General features: G+C 40.2%; 1 protein-coding gene and 1 long non-coding RNA gene across 9 annotated transcripts; both read left to right on the top strand.

The window, feature by feature from the left end:
- Window positions 1–14,549: 14,549 nt before the first annotated feature.
- Window positions 14,550–16,757, top strand: LOC147615544 (uncharacterized). Of its 3 annotated transcripts, none has more exons than XR_015262862.1 (4): window positions 14,550–14,808; window positions 14,918–15,972; window positions 16,326–16,382; window positions 16,678–16,754. It is a non-coding gene; the product is annotated as an uncharacterized LOC147615544 (long non-coding RNA). The 3 variants fall into 3 exon arrangements; XR_015262864.1 differs by lacking the exon at window positions 14,550–14,808 and having other exon boundaries at window positions 14,820–15,368; window positions 15,537–15,972; XR_015262863.1 differs by lacking the exon at window positions 14,550–14,808 and having other exon boundaries at window positions 14,820–15,683; window positions 16,678–16,757.
- A 259-nt stretch (window positions 16,758–17,016) lies between these two features.
- Window positions 17,017–20,169, top strand: LOC147615543 (uncharacterized). 6 transcript variants are annotated; one of them, XM_086779658.1, is made up of 8 exons: window positions 17,017–17,072; window positions 17,290–17,382; window positions 17,573–17,833; window positions 17,917–18,762; window positions 19,011–19,166; window positions 19,364–19,439; window positions 19,561–19,742; window positions 19,826–20,169. In XM_086779658.1, exons 3-8 carry the CDS (start codon window positions 17,603–17,605, stop codon window positions 20,012–20,014), a joined length of 1,680 nt encoding a protein of 559 aa, XP_086635784.1. In that variant the 5' UTR covers window positions 17,017–17,072; window positions 17,290–17,382; window positions 17,573–17,602; the 3' UTR covers window positions 20,015–20,169. The 6 variants fall into 6 exon arrangements, with proteins under 6 accessions (XP_086635784.1, XP_086635786.1, XP_086635785.1 ...); XM_086779660.1 differs by having other exon boundaries at window positions 17,022–17,072; window positions 17,579–17,833; XM_086779659.1 differs by having other exon boundaries at window positions 17,027–17,072; window positions 17,279–17,382; window positions 17,579–17,833.
- Window positions 20,170–22,296: the final 2,127 nt, after the last annotated feature.

Here is a 22,296-nt window from a genome sequence, read left to right as displayed (position 1 = left end):
CACATCTCTCTCTCTATCACGATAGGTGTGTAGATGAGGAGTGCTTTAGGATTACAAAACATTATTTTCCTCTCTTTAGGAACTCACAAAACTATTAAAAATGTCATCTAATGTTCCCTCTCTCTCTATCTATCACACCTCTCTCTCTTCCTCCCCCTCTCTCTCTCTCTCGTTCGATAATGTATACACTTGATAAGTAATAATGCACTTGTTGCGGCGGTTGTCTCACATTCGATAATGTATTGCATGATATTGAGTTAAGTAATATTGTTTGATATTCCGTTTTTGTTTGATCATTGATAAGTAATGATACACTTGTTGCTGTTCTCTCACGTTTGATGATGTATTGGATGATGTTGAGTTCATTAAAATTATTTGAGTTTCCGTTTTTGTTTGAACATTGATAAGTAATGATACACTTGTTGCTATTCTCTCACGTTTGCTTGATGTTGATTTCAGTAATGTTTGATATTCTGTTTTTTTGTGTTTAGTGATATTTGCTAGATTTACGAAGACGACCAACATGCTTTCCCCTCCTGAAGAGCGTAAAATCGTTCTACGAGCAATTCGCATTGAAGCAGTCATCACAGTGTCACAATGTGCTGATGATGTCGTCAAAAAGATCAATGAGTCTGAGATACTCATGCGAGATCTAATAGACCAGATATGGGAAAATGCACAGCATCGGCGTCGGAGGCAACGCTCAGTTGGTTGATAGACAGAAGATAGCAGATTTCAACCATCAACATATAACACGAACCATTTTGGGGAGCATGCGTGTAGCATGCAGTGATCTTAGAGATGCTGCCCCGCCTGAAGCTTATATGCAACGTCTACAGTTATGGGATGTTGTATGGAGCGAGCAAAGAGCCAAGAGCAAGCGCATGAAGGCACTGGATGCAGAGTGCCTCCCCAAAAGAGTGCGCATTGCCCAGGACGTCGCTGCAACGTCTAGCCAGGCAGATGCAAGTGGTACAGGTGTCATTAATCGTACCATCTACAATTCTATGTGCACACACCTCATTGGCATCCCGCACGAGGCGCTGTTGGGCGAACAATAGGCTCTGGTGTTTTTGGCACAGTAAAAGAGTATACAGTTAAAGGTATATCATTTTTGCCGGAGCACATTACTTTTTGCGAAAAGCACTACAAAGGAGAAGGCAGCGCCAAGTTCGAGAGCTTCCAGGTAGAGCAGGGCATGCAGGTTCTACACCCATCGATTGTCAGGTGTATTGCCTTCACAAAAGAATCTCCTTGGATCACTATTTTCCCGTACTATAATGGCGGCTCGCTGGGTGATACTCTTCTGAAGGTTCCCTTCAGATTCAGTGAGTTCACCAGAGCAATTTTCCATTTTTGGATCGAGGATGGAGACAACCCCCGCCCGATAATATTCCTTTAAGTCATCTAGAACTTTCTAAAATAAAACAAATAGTAATAACCATGCCACATATTATGCATGCCCTGGTGGAAGACCTAGCGGTAGCACATCTGGCAGGAATTGTATATACCGACCTACATCCATTCAATGTAGTGTTGGATTTTACAAAAGAGTTGAAGCCACGCATAGGTATTATCGATTGGGGGTTACTGCTGAGAGCACCCAAAAAACGGGTGTCTCTCAATTTTGTATTTGAAGCAGACAAGAACCTTGAGAAGGTGGCACAGGCGGTCTCCTACGCAGACAGAGAGCGCAATAAACGGCCGTGGATAGCCCTGGAGCTTTATGATCCGTTTTTGGCAGATGCATACACTCCTGCATCTGATGTTTTGGCCTTGGGATATTTATTACAAACTTTATATGACTTTTGGAAAGAGTTGTGGATGGATAATAGTTCCCATGACAAAGTTACCATGGATACTATTATGTATAGAGTCAAAAATTGGATGTCTCTGCCTAATCGCGATGAGCGAAAATCAATTTTGCAAGTAGTTGAATTTCTTAGATCACTAAATACTAACCCAACGAGGGCACAACGTCCTCTTGTAGAGCTATCGGTGTCATTCACCCCAATTTTGTAATGATACAGTATCAGGAGATTAATTTTCAGGAATGGCACTTTGTTTCTCTCTTCAAAATTTGATGTGTCCATTGTTTGAAATATTATCTCATTGAGTCTTTGCAATATCTCTCTCCTCTTGTGGCGTTTAAATTTATGTTTTCTCTTCAAAATTTGATGTGCACAAATTGTTTGAAGTATTTTTGGAGTCAAGTGGCTATTTCTCATTGAGTCTTTGCGATACATATCTCCTCTCGTGGTGTTAAACTTTAAGTTTTTGAGGGTAATGGTCAATTTATCTTACGTTGATCTTTACAGTTCATTAAAATCCTAAAGTCATTTATGTTCATGCAGATATGGCAGAGGCGCAAGCAAACGAGCATCAAGAGTTAGCATATGAGCGAATGAAGGCCCTTGCACATGGCCTGACAGCCCGTGAAGCTACAAGAACAGCATGTAGGTTGTCGAAATGGACAAATCCTACTTATGTCCAATGGAAAGACATAAACAAACGCGTAACCACAGAGATGATAAAGGAAATATGGCCATGTCTAGATGGCGAGATTAAGAAGAGAAGATGGAAGATTTCACGTTGCACTCACAATGATATCAAAACTAATGCCGAGCGCATTTTCTTGGAGGTGTACGGTCGTCCTCTCCATAACGCCGACGCTCCACTCTATTTTGCTAAGATGCTATATGCACAATTTATCCTAGAAACTCCTGTGGACTTCGCCTCCAGAGAGGCCACTGTCAACACCCACGACATACGTGAAGAGACAGTGACATTCACAAGGGAAGAACTTGCTCTCATGGTGGTGGAAGGCGCTGGATTAGAGTTAAACAAGGTCAAAGAAAGCTTAGGGGCACAGCTAGCAGAGAAGGAGAAAGAAGCTGAGCGATTATCTCAAGCGTCAACTCCTCCCCCGACCAATAGAGGGATTCAAGAGCAGCTCACAAAGATCAGCCAAGATGTACAGAGCATCTCTTCACGTATTGCTCCTGTGCGCCAAGGAAACCACATCTCTCATTTTTTGATACATCCTGATCTTGGAAGAGTTTCTGCTGAGGCTACTAGTTCCTCCACCCCCCAATGTCCTGTATGTTACAAAGTATTCGATGGGTGGAGCGGCCAGTATATACTACCCTGTGGACACTACTACCACTTAATATGTTTAGTGAGGCAAATGCAAAATACTTCCACATGTGCATTGTGCAGTGTCCCAATAAATCAAGGTATTTATACAGTGTTCAGCATGGCTAGCGAATATAAACCACCAGGATCTTTAGATGCAACTCTTAGTGCAATTCGTAATTTATTTCAAGATGAAAGCTAAGAAAGACAAATCCTACTTTTGTATTGATAATTTCTCCAAATACGATCATTTGTACAAGTAATTTTTATGAAATTAATGAAATGACTTCTTCCTCTATGTCAATATCTTGCTCCAAAATTCTTTCACCGTTTACTCTCTCGTCTGCTAAATTAAGCTCATCTAAGTCAATGTCTAAATTGTCTTCTATCTCAAGGGTGGTGCACAACGTGCGTCCAACATCAAAGTTCTCGTCCATCATCCTCACAATTGTACATCCATCTGGGCATATCTTCTTCATACTCTTCGCTTTCAATGTCTCGCAAGATCTTTTCATTACAATACATGTAAACAAGTTTATCTGCTCGATCTGCAAGAAGTCGATTGCGAATAGTACTGTGAATATATTTGTACATGCTCCAGTTTCTTTCTGAGCCTGAGTTTGAAGAGCACTGACTTAGAACCTTCATCGCAAGGTTGCGCAATAAAGCATAATGCTCACCACCATTCATCATCCACCACTTCCATGCAGGTTGCTCTTTAGCCATTTGTTGAACAAGGGAGTTGGAAAATAAACCCTCTTTCAATCGAAATGAGGTCATCTCCTTTATGCACTTTACACGATCAACATTATTATAGAAAGTGCTTACCACTTTATAAAAATCTTGTACCACCTCAACGTTGGACATCAAATCCATATTCCAATATTTAGGATCTAACATGTAAGCAGCACTGTGTAGTGGTGAATGCGCTCCAATCCATCTAGCATGAAAGTACTTCAATAGGACTTTTCTTTGTCTACTGGAGAATGGTACACGCCATTGCTCTTCCACCACTGAATGCTCTAATTTCTCAGGAGACTCCAAACTCCGCTGGACAGTCCACCATTGCATCCATGCTTTCCCGAGATTAGGCGCTCTTTGATCAAGACTTCGTACGGCATACATAATAGGCATCATTACATGGTATGCATCCATCACACTGTTCCACCAACTTCTTCTCGTAAGCGCTGCCTTCAAGACTTTGATTTTCTCTTTCACTTTTTCAAGTTGAGTGTTCTCCCAGTCATGAAATGCCATGCATGTAAATGTTTCACAAACTGCATCTTTATTTCTAAGAAGAGACTCAAAAGTGTAAAAGTGAGTGCAAAACCTAGTCTCCGCTGGAAGCTTTAACATAACTGACATCATGCGAGGTCGAAAAATATCTAACACTCTCTGTCTCTTGAGCATGAATCTCACAAGCTGGCGAGCAGTGTCGACGATTGAGGCAAACCATTTGGTATCATCACTTTTATACCAATCTTTTAATATAAGATTCAAACTATGAGTATTACAGCCTACCGGAAAAACATGTGGATATTGTCGCTGTAGGATTTTGGATGCATTTTTGTAATTTTTTGCATTGTCCATGACGACTTGGACTACATTTTTGGCTATCACAGAGCTAATGACTTGAGCAATGTAAGCCCCAGTTTTGATTGAACCAGCTGAATCCACGGCACAGATGAAAGTCTCACCTCTAGGTGAAATAACCATGATATTAATTAATGGTTTTCTTTGTACATTAGACCATCCATCACTTACTATGCTACATCCAGAAAGCTCTATATTGCTAAGAATTATTCTTTGTACACGTTCTTTTACTTGCGCATAACATTTCTCTAATAGATCATTTCGCATAGCATGATACGTAGGCGGTGAAAACCCTGGTCCAAACTCACTAATTTTCTTCCATGCTCTCTTCCAATGCTCACTGTCCACCATCATCATAGCATTCCCAGAAAAGTAAATCGCTTCAGCAAGGGCGAGTTGTGCATCATCGAGTCGACATTGACATAGGCTTTCTTGCAATGAAGTTTGACGCATGGGTATATTTCCTACGTCAAAGTTTCGCTTGCAGGAAGATGCATTGGGTAGATTACTTTCTGGTTGCACATTGCCGTTCGGGGTACAAGTAGGCGATGTAGCGGGAGTTTGATGATTAGAACAACAGTGTTCTTGCTGCCTTGATACATTAACAGTAGGAGTGTCATGTTTTCTTGAATCTTTCTTTTGAATTTCTTCTCTTATGCATTTGGCCACTACAAGTGCAGAGGGGTGGGTACATGACTTTTTCTTCAGTCCGCCTAAAAAGTGTTCTCTTAGTCGAGGCGCTCCACCTGATTTTACTGCATGGCATAGCTTACACTCCCAATCTATGAATTGATCACCAACGTTAATTGCATATTGCCACTCTATCCCAGGTGCCTTTTTTTTCCTGCTATTTGAAATTTGGACTCTATTGGAGGTATCACTGGATCCAACATTGTCCTCCATCTGAACAAATAACCTATTCAACCAAGCATATAACAATGAATACACAAATGAAAAAATACACAAATGAAAAAACAACAAAGTCACTCATGTATTACAAAACATACATTAGCAGACAAAGTACTTCGAAACTATCTTGACAAATACCAAAGATCATCACATAACACAAAACTACTTCAAACTATCTTGCAAGGTCTTACTACAAAACTACTTCGAAACTATCATGCACATTGCACCCCCAATGAAGAATGCCTTTTGTACCCAATTAAGGATACTTTACACAATCAAAGATCTATGCTTGCCTAATACTCTAGTATAGGACAATAGAATTTCTCTAACATTCAAAAAAAAAATCAAAGATCTATGCTTGCCCAATACTCTAGTATAGGACAATAGACCCTTGTCTACTCTAAACTATATCAAGTATCAAAAACCAATACAAGCCCCTAAGCAGGACTCTTGGCTCCATCCAACCATTCATAAAGCAGAATGAGGTAGATTACCTACGTAGCTCAAATGCAAAGCTGAATGACTCCAAATTTGTCCCTAAATCTCCGCAAGTATTAGCTACGAACCACACCCTGCCCCCAATTCAAAGAACTAAGGACAAGTGGCTCAATAGCCTTAGGAGTGCCTACTAGGAAAGACAACAGCCCCTAAGATAAGGACGTTCTTCCCAAGAGGACACTTCTAGCAACTCGAGAGCTCTACAAGTACTTTGAGGAGAGATATCATGCCCCCAAAACAAGGACTATCTCCCCAAAAGTTCCACAATGGGTGTCGGGCAGTGTTTATATACAGAACATAACCCCGCTGGGCTTCTTTGGTTTTCGCGGCGGGCCCGTCGGGATATCTAATTTCCCGGCGGGCCCGTTGGGAAAGCTAAAAGCCCGGAGGTGTTACGGGACTAGTGAGTTCTGGCAGGTCATTGCTCGGGTCATGTGAATATACAATGTGATCACAAGTTTTAATATGTTAACAATAGGTTTTGTTAACGTGATCTTGTGAAGACATTAATGAAATCCTTGATAAGGGGTTTCATGTTTTCTACAGCGGACATCCTGCTTCGTAGTCAGGTGTTATGTTTGCTGTTCATTTGCAGTTTCAGCCTTCTCTTCAAGATGTTCATGGAAGATTTCTAGTGATACAAATTGTTTGGGATGATACGTCTTTATGGTTGTTAGGTGTGTACGCTCCAAATAATGCTCGTGCACTGTGTTCTCTTTCAATCTCTCATCCTGGCTTTGTGGTGGGAGACTTTAATATGTGTGTCTCCAGGGAGGAGCAAGCCACGTCGCCTCATTCTGTAATGGATGGCCTAGAGAGAATGGCGTGGGAAGATTTTGCAGCAAGGTCGCTAAAACAAGACATGTGGTCTTGGTTACATCCAGATGAAAGGGGTTACACTTATGCCTCACAACAGTTTCGAGGCACTTATGCTAGATTGGATAGGATGTATATTTTACATCAAGATCTCTTTTTGCCAAAAGGTTCTTACTATGATGGTTGATCAGCAACAAGTTTTCTCGGATCATTGGCCGCTTGTGTTTGAAATGGTCTATCATCCTGTGGATGCATATAAAGGCTTGTTGGGATGCTTGCCTTTGCGCTTAAATCACACTTTTTTGGAGCATGAAGTTTTTGATGTTTATATGTGTCAGTTGAAACAACATTTCTCCAAAAGAGTGTCCATGGCTGATTACCATGCTTGGCCAGTGTTCCTTACCAACACTCGAAAATTAGCGCGGCATTATGGTCTTGCTAATGCCTCTATACAAAAACAGCATGTGGCTCTTCTTGAGTCGCTTTTAAAGGGCTTTCAGGCATTCATGTTTACTAACTCTATGGATGTTGAAGTTGTGGATGCCATAGAATGGTTGAAAAAGGAGCTATCTATGGTGCAGGAAGCACAATATGTTCGCTTTAAACTACTTGCACGTCTTGATGCTTTGCGGGATGCTAACTGTCAATCTCATCGCTTCTATGATAAGTTGCATCAAAAACATATGCGTGAGAATATTGTTAGGCTGATGGATGCCCAAGGCAACCTTGTTACTGAACCTTCTGAGGTTATTCAGCATTGCATCAGGTTTTATGAAGATTTGCTTGCCCCTCGAGAGGATATCTCGCCGGCTGTCTTGGCTGCAAGGAAGTCATTGTTTGCTGAAGTACTATATCAAGTTGACCCTGATGTGGCGGTTCAGCTTGATGCTCCTGTTACTCAAGGGGAAGTGGAAGCTGTTCTCTCCAAACTTCCCATGGGAAAGAGCCCTGGTTGGGATGGTTTGACAAATGAGTTTTTTCGAAAATATGCTGATCAGCTTGCAAAGCCTTTGACGCTTATTTGTCAAACAAAGGGTTTGGGATGAGGGATATATGCCTACTACCGATTGGAAGTTGGGCATACTTCGTTTGTTGCCCAAAGTCCCTTCGCCTACTTCTTTGGCTCAATGGTGCCCGATCTCACTTATGGGCATTATGTATAAAATCTTTACAAAGATTTTTGCCAATCGCTTGCAGAAGGTGCTTCCTACTCTTATTCATCCATATCAATATGGATTTGTGCATGGCAGGAATATTTTGCATAATATTCTTAATGTTCAAATTGGAGTGGATTATGCCAAGGCAAAGAAACAAGAGATTGTGCATTTACTTGGCTCTCAATGACTCAATGATGATCAATGAATGAATATGGCTAAAGCCTAGACTCCTATTTATAGTGTCTAAGGTTGGCAAGTTGGCTACCAACTCTACCACCCCTATTAATAATGTCCAACTAGGTGTGTTCACACAATAACCTAATAACTCCATCCACACTGGGTTGCTCATTGGGCATTCGGACAATATTACAAAGATCTAGCACAATAGCCTTTACAAACATATAAATACAGCCACGTACTTAACCTTTGAGTTGGCTAATGGGTAGAAACATGTCCACCTCACACTTGGAAGAGCGCGCTTGTGACAACACTGTTTGTGTGGGTCTCGATTTGTAGTCTCAATTTATCACTACTCTTGAAAGTATATTTGTGATCAACCCGACCTGAGGGATCGGAGGGCCACATGGGTTGGACCTCATGTAGGAGTTCGACTCTAAGATCGGTTATTATAAGGGGACAACCAATCGGCGGGTTGTTGATACCCTTATTAGGATCCTCGAGATCAGTGCTCTCTCTTTTGTTGAGATAACTATTGTAAGGTCCCTCCAAGACTCGACATAATAGACATTATGAGATCCCTCTGCCCCCTCCGTGCACCGGACTCCTGGTAACTGACAGAGCGGAAGCAGCCCCCTCATGCACGAGGCAAGGTCTCTCACTCGGGGCCTCGCCCACGAATGTCCGAGCACGAGACTAGGTTGGTGGTCACTCCGAAAACCGAAATCGGGAAAATTTCCCATGACTGGAAAGCGGGGACGATTCCACCTTTTTGATTTTTCTTAACGAATTTTTCTAACGAGATCAATTTTAAACTATCCTTCACCTGAATAAATCAGATAGAAGGAAACTCTCACTGATATAATTTGATCATTCTGAGTGATTTCAATGCTTTTTTCCTAATCAAGATCAGGCATAGCAGTTGATCCACTCAATTGAGAAATTTGTCAGGGAATTAACTATCTACTCGAATCCTAGCGTAATCCTAAGATTTTTTAGTTTGATTATTAAAACTCCATTGATTCCAGTCTAACCCCATCCGGCCCATGGGTTAGCCACCACCCTACCACTGGAATCGATGGAACCAAACAAGTACTCACCCACCCATAATTGAAATGCCTTTCTTAACTTTAGCTTTAGAAAACAGATACGCACACACTCCTCTTTAAAACTTTAATAAATAAAAAAAATCTATTGACAAACAATTTACTGGTTACACGTGTCATACTTCAAAATTTCCATTGAATCTTTGTTTCTCACAAAACAGTATCACTCTAGACTCTCTGTTGAGACCAGCCAGTCAACAACAAGATCCTGTGGTGATAGATTACAATAACATTGGTCTGTCATACAATATCTTCCTCGACATATGTATGGGTGTCCTCGACACCGCGAGCCCGTGCATCGCTTGGTCAGAACCCTCCAGGATCCTCCTTAGGTGTCCTGGCACTTCACTTAGAGACCGCTTCGTCGTCCCTCGTCCATCGTACCGGAAGCGCACCATTTTAACCATACCGAGGCTGGTCAAGACCTCGGTATGAGTTGTCCCTCGAACACTCCCTGCCAGCTGTTGTTGCAACCAAACTTCCCTTAGATAAACATATATGCCAAATGCTCCCTCCAGCATTCTGGCGTAAGACAGTCTTTTAAGAAAACAGGGTTTCTATGCAAGTTTATAGTTTTGATTTTGTTTGAAAACCATGAATAATCTTAAATCTGTATCTCAATACTTCTAGATCTAGGTGTGAATTCCAAACAGAATTCCTCGAATTCTGTTAACTTCATCCTCAGATCAAAATCAAAAGTCTTTAGTTTCAGATCCGGTGGGGGATTTGAGTACATTTTTCCTGAACTGGGCACATCGTCATTGGTTGAATTTGACGAAGGAATTAGGTCTTGGTCAATAGTCTGAATCTGAGTTTGGGTCTGGAAAGATTCTTCTTAAACTGGACCGCTTCGTCGGCTCTCGTCCATCATACCGGAAGCGCACCATTTTAGCCATACCGAGACTGGTCAAGACCTCGGCAGGCTTTGCCGCGTGAGCTGTCCCTCGAACACTCCCCGCCAACTGTTGCAACCGAACTTCCCTTAGATAAACATATATGCCAAATGCTCCCTCCACCCAGCATTCTGGCGTAAGACAATCTTTTAAGAAAACATGGTTTCTATGCAACTTTATAGTTTTGATTTTATTTGAAAACCATGAATAATCTTAAATCCGTATCTTAATACTTCTAGATCCAGGTGTGAATTCTAAACAGAATTCCTCGAATTCTGTTAGCTTGGTCCTCAGATCAAAATCAAAAGTCTTAACCTAGTTTCAGATTCGGTGTGGGGGATTTGAGTACATTTTTTCTAAACTGGGCACATCGTTATTTGGTTGAATTTGACGAAGGAATTAGGTCTTGGTCAATACTCTGAATGTGAGTTTGGGTCTGGAAAGGTTCTTCTTAAACTATCTCTCTCGAAGGTATTATTTCAATTTCTCTTTTTCTAAATTTCGTTCGACGAATATTTGCTTACAGGTTTCTAAAACATGAATTTCTTATGAGGAATAAGATAGTCATTTATCTCGATCTCTGACTTCGATAGTTTTATTAAATTTTTTCATTATCGTAGCATTTCTTCTCACAGATTATCTACTTATTCATTTTTCTAATTTTTGTGAAAATTAAATAGAGGATTAAGGAGAACCCTTATTTAATTATAAAGATTCTATATGCATCTAATTATGCATAAAATCCGATTTTGATGAAAGTCACACTTTTATCATCATAAAAAAATCATTTATGGTGAAAATCACTCTTTTAATATAAAAATATATCTTTTATGCACCCATTTATGCATAAAAAACCATTTATGATGAAAATCACACTTTTAATATAAAAAAATATCTTTTATGCACCCATTTATGCATAAAAATCATTTATGATGAAAATCACACTTTTAATATAAAAAAAAATCTTTTATGCACCCATTTATGCATAAAAACTATTTACGATGAAAATCACACTTTTAATATAAAAAAAATATCTTTTATGCACCCATTTATGCATAAAAATCATTTATGATGAAAATCACACTTTTAATATAAAAAAATATCTTTTATGCACCCATTTATATATAAAAACCATTTAGGATGAAAATCACACTTTTAATATAAAAAAATATCTTTTATGCATAAAAATAATTTATAATGAAAATCACACTTTTAATATAAAAAAATATCTTTTATGCATCCATTTATGCATAAAAACTGTTTATGATAAAAATCACACTTTTAATATAAAAAATATCTTTTATACATCCATTTATGTATAAAAACCATTTATGATGAAAGTAACACTTTTATAATTAAGAAAATAATCTTTTATGCATACTTCTATGCATAAAAATCAAATATGATAAAAGTAACACTTTTATAATAAAAAAATAATCTTTTATACATACTTCTATGCATGAAAATCAAATATGATGAAAGTAACACTTTTATATAAAAAAATAATCTTTTATGCATACTTTTATGCATGAAAATCAATTATGATAAAAGTAACACTTTTATAATTAAAAAAAATAGTCTTTTATGCATACTTCTATGTATGAAAATCAAATATGATGAAAGTAATACTTTTATATAAAAAAATAATCTTTTATGCATACTTTTATGCATGAAAATCAATTATGATAAAAGTAACACTTTTATAATAAAAAAATAATCTTTTATGCATATTTTTATGCATAAAAAGCAAATACAATAAAAGTAACACTTTTATAATAAAATAATAATAATCTTTTATGCATACTTTTATGCATAAAAATCAAATATGATAAAAGTAACACTTTTATAATTTAAAAAAAAATCTTTTATGCATACTTTTATCCATAAAACTCAAATATGATAAAAAAACACTTTTATAATTAAAAAAAATCTTTTATGCATAAAAATCAAATATGATAAAAGTAACACTTTTACAAAAAATTTATCTTTTATGTATAAAAATCAAATATGATAAAAGTAACACTTTTATAATTAAAAAAATAATCTTTTATGCATAAAAATCAATAACAATGAAAGTAATACTGTTATAATAATACTAATTTTCTTTTATACAAATAATCAAAATGCATCTTCTATACATGAAAATGAGACTTTAGAATATAGAAATCATAAGGATTACTCTTTTTAGAATAATGAAATATAATACTTATTTCTAAATTTTTTTGAAAAATTTTGCCATAACCTCCTTTGTATGGCTGACCATTTTTCAATTTTAAGTCTCTAAAATTAATTAGAAATGCATCAAGAGTATTTAAATCATTCTAAAGTAACATTTTTCTACTTATTTAAGAGAAACATTATGAAAAACTTTATTTTATTCATTAATCATTCACCTAGGATAAAGAATGGTTGGATTTACTAGAAAAGAGAGGAGAATGCCTTTTGCAATGAGGCATAACATCACTTGCAATTTTAGAGAAGACAAAAAGCATAAAAAAACCATAAAAACCATAAAATAAATGGAAAAGAGAAGAATCACCAACTTACTAATAAATTTTGAGAGCTTTCCTTTGGCTTGATGGTTTGAGGGTTCAACTCTTGTTTGAGACAAGAGTGGCCACCAATCTTCTAGAAGAAGGAAGGTCAACAAAAACTAATGAATTATGAATACAATTCACTGTTTTTGGCACTTGGGAGAGACAGGGTAACAGTGCAAAATGCTATTAAGTTTCAACAAAGGGGAGGGCTTCTATTTATAGGAAAAAGTGAGCTTTTAACCAAGCCAACTGCTTCTAGAATTTTCCAGATCAGTTTGGTCAATTTATGACCATTTTTAGGTCAGTTTTGCGGATCTAGTTGAAACAGGAGAGACGAGAGATAAAAATATCCCATTATTTGGGAGTTTAAAACTCATTCAAGCATGTGAAATAGGCGCCTCCTTCATGAGGGAAATTCCCCCATGCAGAGGTGTCAAAAATGCATCATTACTTCTAAATATCTCCCTTTTTTAACTATTAACCTTGTCCTTAGTCAACTCTTCATCTTATGTATTTACTCATTTTTGGGAGATTTTTCTTTTATTTCTTCATTTATCTCCTCCCTACATTTGGATGAATCTTATTGGTCCATAGGAACCTTAATTTAAAATTTCGAAAAAATCTTCACCCCCAGGATAATGCCTCTTGAACAGATTATACTTAATTTCTAATGTACCTTCTGAAAATCTTTTTGAACTTCTGTTTCAGGGGAACTTATTTAAATAAGAAGAGATATTTTTCTATCCAAAAATATTTAAAATCTGAATATTCTCTTTCTAGAATATTTTCTCTCTATATGCCAAAACTGATAGAAACAAGATCTTTTATATTTCTAAAGAGGGATTTGATTACAGGGGAAGATGCTGGACATCAGACATGCACAAGCAAGGTTAGAGAAACCAAATAAAAGGGGTGCATGCAAGCTTCCCACCCAACCATAGGTTCGTGTCCACAAACGTCCTTGTGAGTCGGTGCCCGCGCTTGTAAGTCTATGCTAGGTAGTCGTGGCATTTCCATACCACCCGTGTTTGGCCACAAGGGCCTTTGGTAAGACTACTCGTGATCCGCCATGTCCATAGTTGTAAAGAAACGTGTTTCATTCAATGAATCGTTCTTTTGAATGAAATACGTTTCTTTTCGTGCCACCTATTATTAGTAGGATTTGGGCATTTTTTAAATCCAAAGAGCTCTTTTTATGTCTACCTGTGGCTATGAAAACCAATGAAGAAGCTACTTCAACCCCTTCCATCTCCTCCCGCACTTATTGGCTTCTGTGCCCACCATCTCTCAGGTTGGTTATTTTGATTTGTGTCTTTTTTCTTCGATTTTGCAAATAAAAAGATTTTGAAATTTGGCATTTCACAAGGTGGAAGACACCTGTGTGAGATTAAAAATTGAGGTGGAGTTTTTACAAAGGATTCATTGGCATTTCACAAGGTGGAAGACACATGTGACATGTGTGAGATTAAAAATTGAGGTGGAGTTTTTACAAAGGATTCATTGGCATGGATAGGGGTCACAAAGCATGAGTATCATGGGATTCTAATTATTTATGCTACTTATAAGGTTCATGAGTCAATGTGTTAGAGACATCATTAAAGTTTGGCTGGAAATCGTGTCGTTTGGGCTATGGTTGAGGGACAAATTTGGAGTTCAAAACTTGGGCATGAAGTTAGAGAAGGCTAATAGTGATTTCACAAGTTATTTTTAGCTGGCCGATCTGGCTTGAGTCATATTCATGGTGGGCGCCTCCCATACATGAGGAGGGAGACTGCTGCCGTACAGATTTATGTGCTGCCTTGTGACTTCATGCTGGTTGTGCAGCTTTGATGCTGGCTGTCCAGTTTTGACAGGCTGCCGTACTGCTTTCTGCTGTCTCCGTACTGTTCAGATGCTGCGTCACTCCTCCCTGCTCCTGGTTTTTCTCAGTGTTCTCACGCACAGTTTCTCTCTCCTCTCTCTAGCGTAGAGGGACTGCCCACTGAAGGTTCAGTTCACTTTCTCTTTCTCTCCTCTCTGGTACAGAGGTTTGGTTCTAGGAGTGTTATGTTCTCTCTCTTGCTGAACTTTGGAAGCTTCTTCTCTGTGCACTGCAGCTGTTGGAGGATTTATGTTATTTCTCTCTCATGGTCGTGAGCTGATTCTTGAGGGCTTTACGTTGAAAGAGCAGGGCTCATTGGATACAGCTCAAGGAGTCTCTTATGTGGTCGTTCCGGTCCCAACGTGGTGTCCTAGGCATATGATACTTATTTTTCAGCCCATGTGAATATTATGTTTAATGGTTGTGGCCAGTGTTTAAATGTGTAAGTTCAGATTGATGGTCATGCCAAAGTGTGTGGAAGATCTTAGTCTCCTGCTGCGATTGGCTTGCCTTCGGATGCGCCGCGGTTGTGAGCCTATGCCTGAGGATATTGATGCTAGTGAGGATACGGGTGTTGCATCAAAGATAACACGGTTGGGCACAGAGGAGGATGCACAGAGCCAAGCAGGATTCAAGGGTGTTGGTAGTTCCACTCCCACAACAACATGAAGCCCTTTGCTTGGGTGGTGAGCCTGCGCCTGCGCCTGCGCCTTCGCTTGACTTGTGTGTCTTGTGTTTAGGAGATCTTGGGAGGAGGATTCCCTCTTGAGAAATCTGGTCTCGGTGCTTTGTGAACCCCTTACGTTTGCTTAGTGCTATCGACAAAATCTCACAGGTTCTTATCATGGTTGTAGTTGGTGAAGTCATTTTTCTTGATTTGGAAGACTCCAATGCCATGACTACTCAAGAGATTATCGACGAAAACAAGATCCCAAGGAGAACAAGATCTCCAAGGAATTCAAAGATCCAAGAGTTCAAAGGGTTCCAAGAGATCTAAAGATGTAAGAGATTCGAAGACTATATACTTCCAATTATAACTGACGATGACAAATGGCAAGAGTTGAAAGTTTTCAGAAGGTTCGAAGAACTAGAATGGTTTCAAGAACTAGAACACTAGTAGAGGACTTGAGGGATGATTAAAATGCCATAGATACCCAAAAATATACTTGTAGCTCAAAGTTATGGTTCCTCATTGTTCAAGATCCATAAACTTGCTTCCAAGATCCCACAGCTCAACGAGACTGCTGCAACTCTCTGCTTTGCCAGATTCTTTCAAGAATGTTATGCATGGTGTGTTGAAGCTCTCTCTGCGTCAAGGACATGATCAATAGCTTACATTGAAGCTTTTTCACTGTTTGAAATACTATTCATTACACATATAAAGTGGTCTCGTTGTGAGGAATAAATTGTTTTTGGGTTACATTTGATTCAAGACTTCTCAAAAGCCACAGTCAAAGTGAAAATTCTTAGTCTTCTTGGAGTATTGTGCATATAAATATATCGATGGCAAGTTTTGGCAAAAGAACTTTTAGCATATAAAATTAACCCAGGACCTCATATTTTCACATATTGTAAGCGGTTTTCTTTTCACAGCTTAAAGAGAGATGTTAATGTGTCTTATGATGTTGAGTAATTGACTTCAGGCACTTAAGAGACAATTGAAGTTGGAGGCTGACAGCCCAGATGTTCATCGGTGCATGGTAAGTGACTAACACCCATGTGCCTATAAAGCCCAAACACAAACACTCATGGCACACTTTTTGGCTCACTCATGTGCATGCATAAAACATGCATGTGTGCATATGCATACATGCACCCACTCGTTTGTGTAGCTGCACCTGGGGTGAGGCTGGAATAAGGAAGAGAAGTATGTTGGGATTCAGAAACCTCTCTTCCCTTCTATTTGAGTTTCTAGCTTCTGAACACCTTTTTACTTGGTGTGGGTTTGTTGATTTTTAAGTGTGTTTTTCTTACTTTCACAATTATTGTCTGCAGATTCACTTTTTTAATGTGGTGGACAAGTTCCCTGCCGCAGAGAGATTGGTTCATAGTGTGATCCTAATGGAAAGGGCTTGTTTCAAGTATGTAGCCGATCATGAATGCTGTGTGTTTTTAAAATGTTTTCTGATATCTTTGATGTTATCTATTGTTTACAACCGCTGCATAAGCGTATTATTTACTCCCAAATGGATTAATCAGGTGCTTAGACTCAAGGACACTGTTGGAGGCGAATCAATCTTTAACCCCCGAATTGATTATGTGGTGCTTGGTTTTGTAGATTCACTTCGGCATAGAGCTGCTGCAGCAGAGATTCTTCATCTCCTTGCGCAAGATCAAAAAGCTGCTGCAGTGGAGATTATAGAATCTTCAGTTTGCAGGCCTTTCACAAGGTAAATCTGAGTTTTCTGTGAAGGGGCCACTTAGTAGGTGTGAAGTCTGCTAGTAATGTCGTTTTATTGCAAAAGATAACACCTGAAAGAGCCTCTGGATTTCAGTTATATTTAGAAATGGTGTGCCACTTTGTTTGCCACCATTATATACATGTATCTTGCACTTAATGCAGATGTTTTTTTTTTTTGCTTCCAAAATTGTTCAGTGGCGGCCTAGTTGCCGAAGGAGTTGGAGAAATGGAGCTAAAAGACTGTTTGTTTGTCCATGAGATATTGGTGACATTGCTTAACGATCCAGATGCTGCCTCAAGTAAGAGTTTGATTCTTCATATTAAGTAGTAGTTGGTGTTTTTGCTTAGATATGTGGATTTACACAAGAACAATGTGCAAGTGAAGGGTAGGTGACTGATTGTTGACTATCTTGATTCGGCACAAATGTCTAATGTTTTTCTCAACAAACTTAGAATCTTCCAAACCGAACAATATATGATGGATTGAAGGTTTAGGTGGCGATATCTGCGTGAAGCGGTATGGATGAGGAGATAAAAGTTCTGGGAAAGCCTGGCAAGGCGAAGGTGGAGTTTCTAGAGGTGGAGCTGAAGTGCACCTCTGATACATCTATTTACAACGAGCAGGTCCCCATTGGTAGGGAGTATGCCGTAAGCCGCCCCAAACCCCAAGCTTCACAGGACAGCAGGAGCAATGGCAAGGGCGAACACAATTATGTTGTAAACGGCAACTGCAGCGAACGGGAGAATGTGGTAAGCTTCTCGCAAACCCCCACCTTCGCGTGACAACAGCTGAATGTGTACCTCTGATGTATCTATCGGTGTGCAACGAGCAGGGTTCCCTTCCACAGAAGCGTGGTGAATGGAAAAGGATAGTCTGCAGTGGGAGCGAGAGAGCAGCCCCTCGCCAACATGTCTGGCTTACTCGAGATGGATTTAGGGTAAACTTTAGGGGAAACAAGTTCACAGTTCCCACATATGTCCAGCTGGCTGCTGGCTGTGATACTAGCTATGGAGATCTTCTGGAATTTCACTTGACAGGAGAGAGTAGTAGAGATCCATTAGGTCTATTGCAAAAGCTTAGGTCCATATACACTGATCCTCATTCGTCCTTGTACAACCAGAGCTTGAAGTTTGACATTGCCGATGACAGGCTCTATGTAGCCATGCCTAGTGGCATAGCTTCAGACTTCGCTGGGCAGCTGGTCATTCCGCAGCTCCACAATTATCAGTCTAGGGTTGCACACAGGTTTCCCAATCAGCCAAACCTCGTCATGTCAGGCTCTAGTGGCTTGGTGGACTGTGACGGAGCCCCCATACGGCTATGTGGAGATGGCTCGATAGTCGATGAACAGGAGCTTCATCAGAAAACTTTGGAGGTGCATGCCCTCAAGAGGGCTGTACCAAAAAACCTCAAAGTCTATATTAACTTCGAGACTCTATTATTCACCGACAACAAAGATGCCCTGATAAGGAAGTGCAGAGTCCAAGTGCAGACTGGCCAGGCTTTAGTGGCGGTGGCATTGTGCGACCGAGCTGACGATGGTGAGGTGCTTATATTTCGTAGGAGTGGCACGCTCATAACGGTGGATCGCTGCTTTAGCCCAAGGTTTATCGACCTTGGCGATGTGATACCCTTGTTTCGAGTGTACCTATCATATGGAATGAACATGTATTTTCAGGTTCTCTCTCTCTCTCTCTCTCTCTCTCTCTCTCTCTCTCTCTTTTTTAAAAGTGAAACCACTGATTTGAGTCAATGTCGGATACAGTGGGGCTGCCACCCAAATTGGGGGCCAGCTAGCAGTAGGAAAACACTTCCTACAACTGGAGAGTAATGTCGCCAATCTCTCTCTCACACACACAAAAACAAAACAGAATGTTTGGTGTATACTATGTGTCGTCTTGTGTTCTCAATTACATCTTTGAACAGGCACACCATGAACACAATCTGAAACGACTCTCTCAAGAAAAGCTACTGTGTCTGTTGTGTGATTCTATCTTAGAAGAGGACCTGGAGATGGCAAAGGAGGCCATCAATGGTTTGGCTTCTTTGAATAGCCTTGACCAGTTTGGACGTTCAGCGATGGTACTTTACATGAAGACTGAATTCTGTGTCATAGTTCATTATCACTTTTTTCTTGTAGGGTACAAGATTTTTTGTTACTGTTTCTTTATTTATCTTTAGGTGTGTGCAGGAAGACTGAATTCTGTGTTTCAGCTCATTATCACTTTTTTCTTGGAATGTACAGGATTTGATGTTACTGTTTCTTTATTTATCTTTAGGTGTGTGCAGCAGCAAGGGGTTATGTAGAGATGGTAGAATATCTTTTTGATAACGGGGCGGAAATTGACTTCACAGGTTTCACCGTGTCTTTCTCAACGTCACCTTGCTATGTGTGTGTGTTTTATGTACGCGCGCTTTTATTTAACAATCTTGAGTTTATAATTTTATGAGTCATATATGTTGAGGAATTGTGCAGATCATGATGGGGTTTCTCCACTGCTAGTTGCAAAAGCTGCAGGCCATGATAGCACAGCAAATTTTTTTGTGAGTCGAGGTGGTGTCATCGAATTGTCAGGGGATGCCTTGGTAGATGCGATTAAAAGATCGGAGTTAAAGAGGCTGGAACTCCTTTTGCAAGCAGGAGTGGATCCGGATGAGGTGTGTGCCATTCTTCTTTTTAAAACGTTTCATGGGTTAGGCTTTATTTTCTCAGTCTATTCGTTTGGTTTGTTTGGGTGCAGAGGGACGCAAAAGGGATGACTCCATTGATGCATGCATCCTTGGAAGATGCAGTACATGCAGTACATCGATTGTTGAGTGCAGGAGCATCGAAGTCCTTGTGTGACAGCCGTGGTCGCACTGCAAAAGATTTTGCTGACTTCTTGAATTATACCAATATCTCAAACATGTTGGATGAAATCATAGATTGATGATGTAGTGTGTCCAGGCTGAACATTGATGCAGTCTTTTACATTAGTCTGTATATGTGCACATAAGGTCACTCGATGTTGGATGCAAGTTAGCACACAAGGCTATGTATAAAACTCTCAATATATTCAATAACGAAGCCTTAAACAGTTTTGAATCTGACCAGGTTTATTGGAGCTTGTAGAGGTTTTCAGACTTGGTTGGCATCGCTCAGGTTGATTTGCAGTGCTGCAAGGCTCAGAGACTACATAATTGGACGGTGGGTTTACACTTGAAAAGTAGGGATGAGAGATGCTAGTCAGTCGTAAGTGCTCCATTTTCTTTGCTCAACCACTTTTGTTTATCTGCACTAAATCACTTAAATTTCCTTTAATTTAAGAGAGCATTTACTACCATCACTCAGTTATGCCATGATTTGATCTTTGGAGTTTTTATACTTTTTAGAGAATATTTACTGTTTTATATAGCTGAATGTATTCAGAAATAGTTTCATTAGAGCCTGTGTAGCTCCTCATGTGAAGGGCTGTCTTGTCCTTTACATGGTTATGGGTGTGAATTACTTAGAGTACTGGTGTCAAGGTATCACATTGGACAAGGCTTCACACCAATGTGGTTGCAAGCACATGCATCCAGTTATGTTAGGCTCTCCATATGGCACGCCTTCCATCATGATCAATCTTCTGCTAAACGACCAATGTACATACTATAGTGGCTTTTCCATTTGGATCAAACTGTGATTATAGTATGTTGTTGGTAGCATCATCAAATTGCAGGTCTCAATTTGAATTTACCCATTCTTTTCTTGCATGTTTTGATGTCTATACTTTCCAAAGGGCCAATATGTGTTGGAAATGAATTCTTCAAGCAAAGTTACCCATCTTGTTATAAAGGAAAGAGAGAGAGAGTGACAGCATTTCAAGCTTATTAAGTCAAACCAACATAAAAAGGAATTTAAACCAAAAGTGATCACATGGGCTACATCATTCTAGCTACAAGTTATAGAATTCCCTCCCTCTTCTTGCATAGTTGCTCTATTCATTAGGTAAATTCAAGTTGTTTGTTTGTCTAAGGGATGCTATGGAAAGACCAATTTGATTTTGAAGTGTAGTGGGGAACATCAACCTATATTGATCAAGACAGGGAGGTGTAAACATCCTTCTCAAACTGTAACACTAAAAGAAAATTGAGCACCACAAGCTCCTGCAAGCTCCTCCCGCCCCCCCTCTTCACGCTATCTCCATGTTCTCCGCTATCGCCAGTGCACTCTCCATCCGCCCAAGCTCCTCCCTCCCCCCTCGTCGACGTTCACCCTGCCCCCACCTGCATGTAGCGTTGATCGTTTCCTGTTGCTTACAACCTGCGCTGATCATTGCTTGTTGCTCGCGACCTATGCATTCTCCCTGCTCGTTCTCCCCTACTGATGGCGATCTGATTCGTGTGTTGCTGTGCATAGGTGAGAGCAACTTGCAACTGTTGCTTGCGACTTGCTGATCCACTCGTCATAAGCCAAGCGAAGATTTGTGTGAGCAGCGTGGTGAGTGCCAGCCTTCGCTTATCTTGCCCCGCCATCTGCTCTCAGTTTGCCCGTTACATACTTGTGCAGCCACGCCCAAGTTCGTCACCTGCGTGCTGCTGCTGCAGACCCGTTCTCCAGTTGCATTGCCTCAAGCGAGGCCTGGGCAGCACAAACATTTCATAGGCAGCACGCACCACAGCAGTAGATCACGCTCCTCTTCCACACCCCATTTCACTTCTAGCCTCTCTCCTTAGTGGCAGCCGCTTCCTCTTCTTGGAGTTCACTCGCAGTTAGTCATTGCCGTATGGCAGCTCCTTGCCCGGAACCAAAGGCCCATACGGACCCCCCCTCTCCTACAACCTGCCATGTTACATTGAAAGGGCATTAGGTGTCCTTGGTGAAACAGGTTGCCACCACTGACTTCGCCCACACCTCCGTGTATGGCCGAGTCATAGGGCATTCTCCTTCACGAGTGGACATCAAGGACTGGGTCCACTCTTTTCCTCGAGGACAGTCATATAGAGGAGATGGCCCTCATGGGATGGGGCATCTTTTGGCTCAAGCTCTCTTCGGCGAGGGTTGTGGGCGATATGATCAAACGGTCCCCAGTCTCAGTGGATGGGAAGATCATCCTCTTGGTCCCATGGTACAAAGGTTTTAGCGCAGCCGATTTCGATGCCTGTTACCTTGGCACCTAGTCACTTTACTGTTTCATGGCCTTGCAATCGAGCTGCGTCCTATCATCAGAGACCTGGGAGCCCACTTCGG

The sequence above is a fragment of the Cibotium barometz genome, chromosome 40 (assembly GCF_041138505.1).
Source record: "Cibotium barometz isolate CiBa-2024 chromosome 40, ASM4113850v1, whole genome shotgun sequence".
NCBI lineage: Eukaryota > Viridiplantae > Streptophyta > Polypodiopsida > Cyatheales > Cibotiaceae > Cibotium > Cibotium barometz.
Note: the sequence above shows the minus strand (reverse complement) of the source record. Positions and strands in the feature narration are given on the sequence as shown.

Bases quoted from the DNA above. Each gene is read 5' to 3' on its own strand.
- LOC147615543 (XM_086779658.1), top strand. From the start codon at position 17,603: ATGGATGAGGAGATAAAAGTTCTGGGAAAGCCTGGCAAGGCGAAGGTG. The intron at 19,167-19,363 runs GTACTTTACATG...ATTTATCTTTAG, and splicing joins AGTTTGGACGTTCAGCGATG to GTGTGTGCAGCAGCAAGGGG. The intron at 19,743-19,825 runs GTGTGTGCCATT...GTTTGGGTGCAG, and splicing joins CAGGAGTGGATCCGGATGAG to AGGGACGCAAAAGGGATGAC.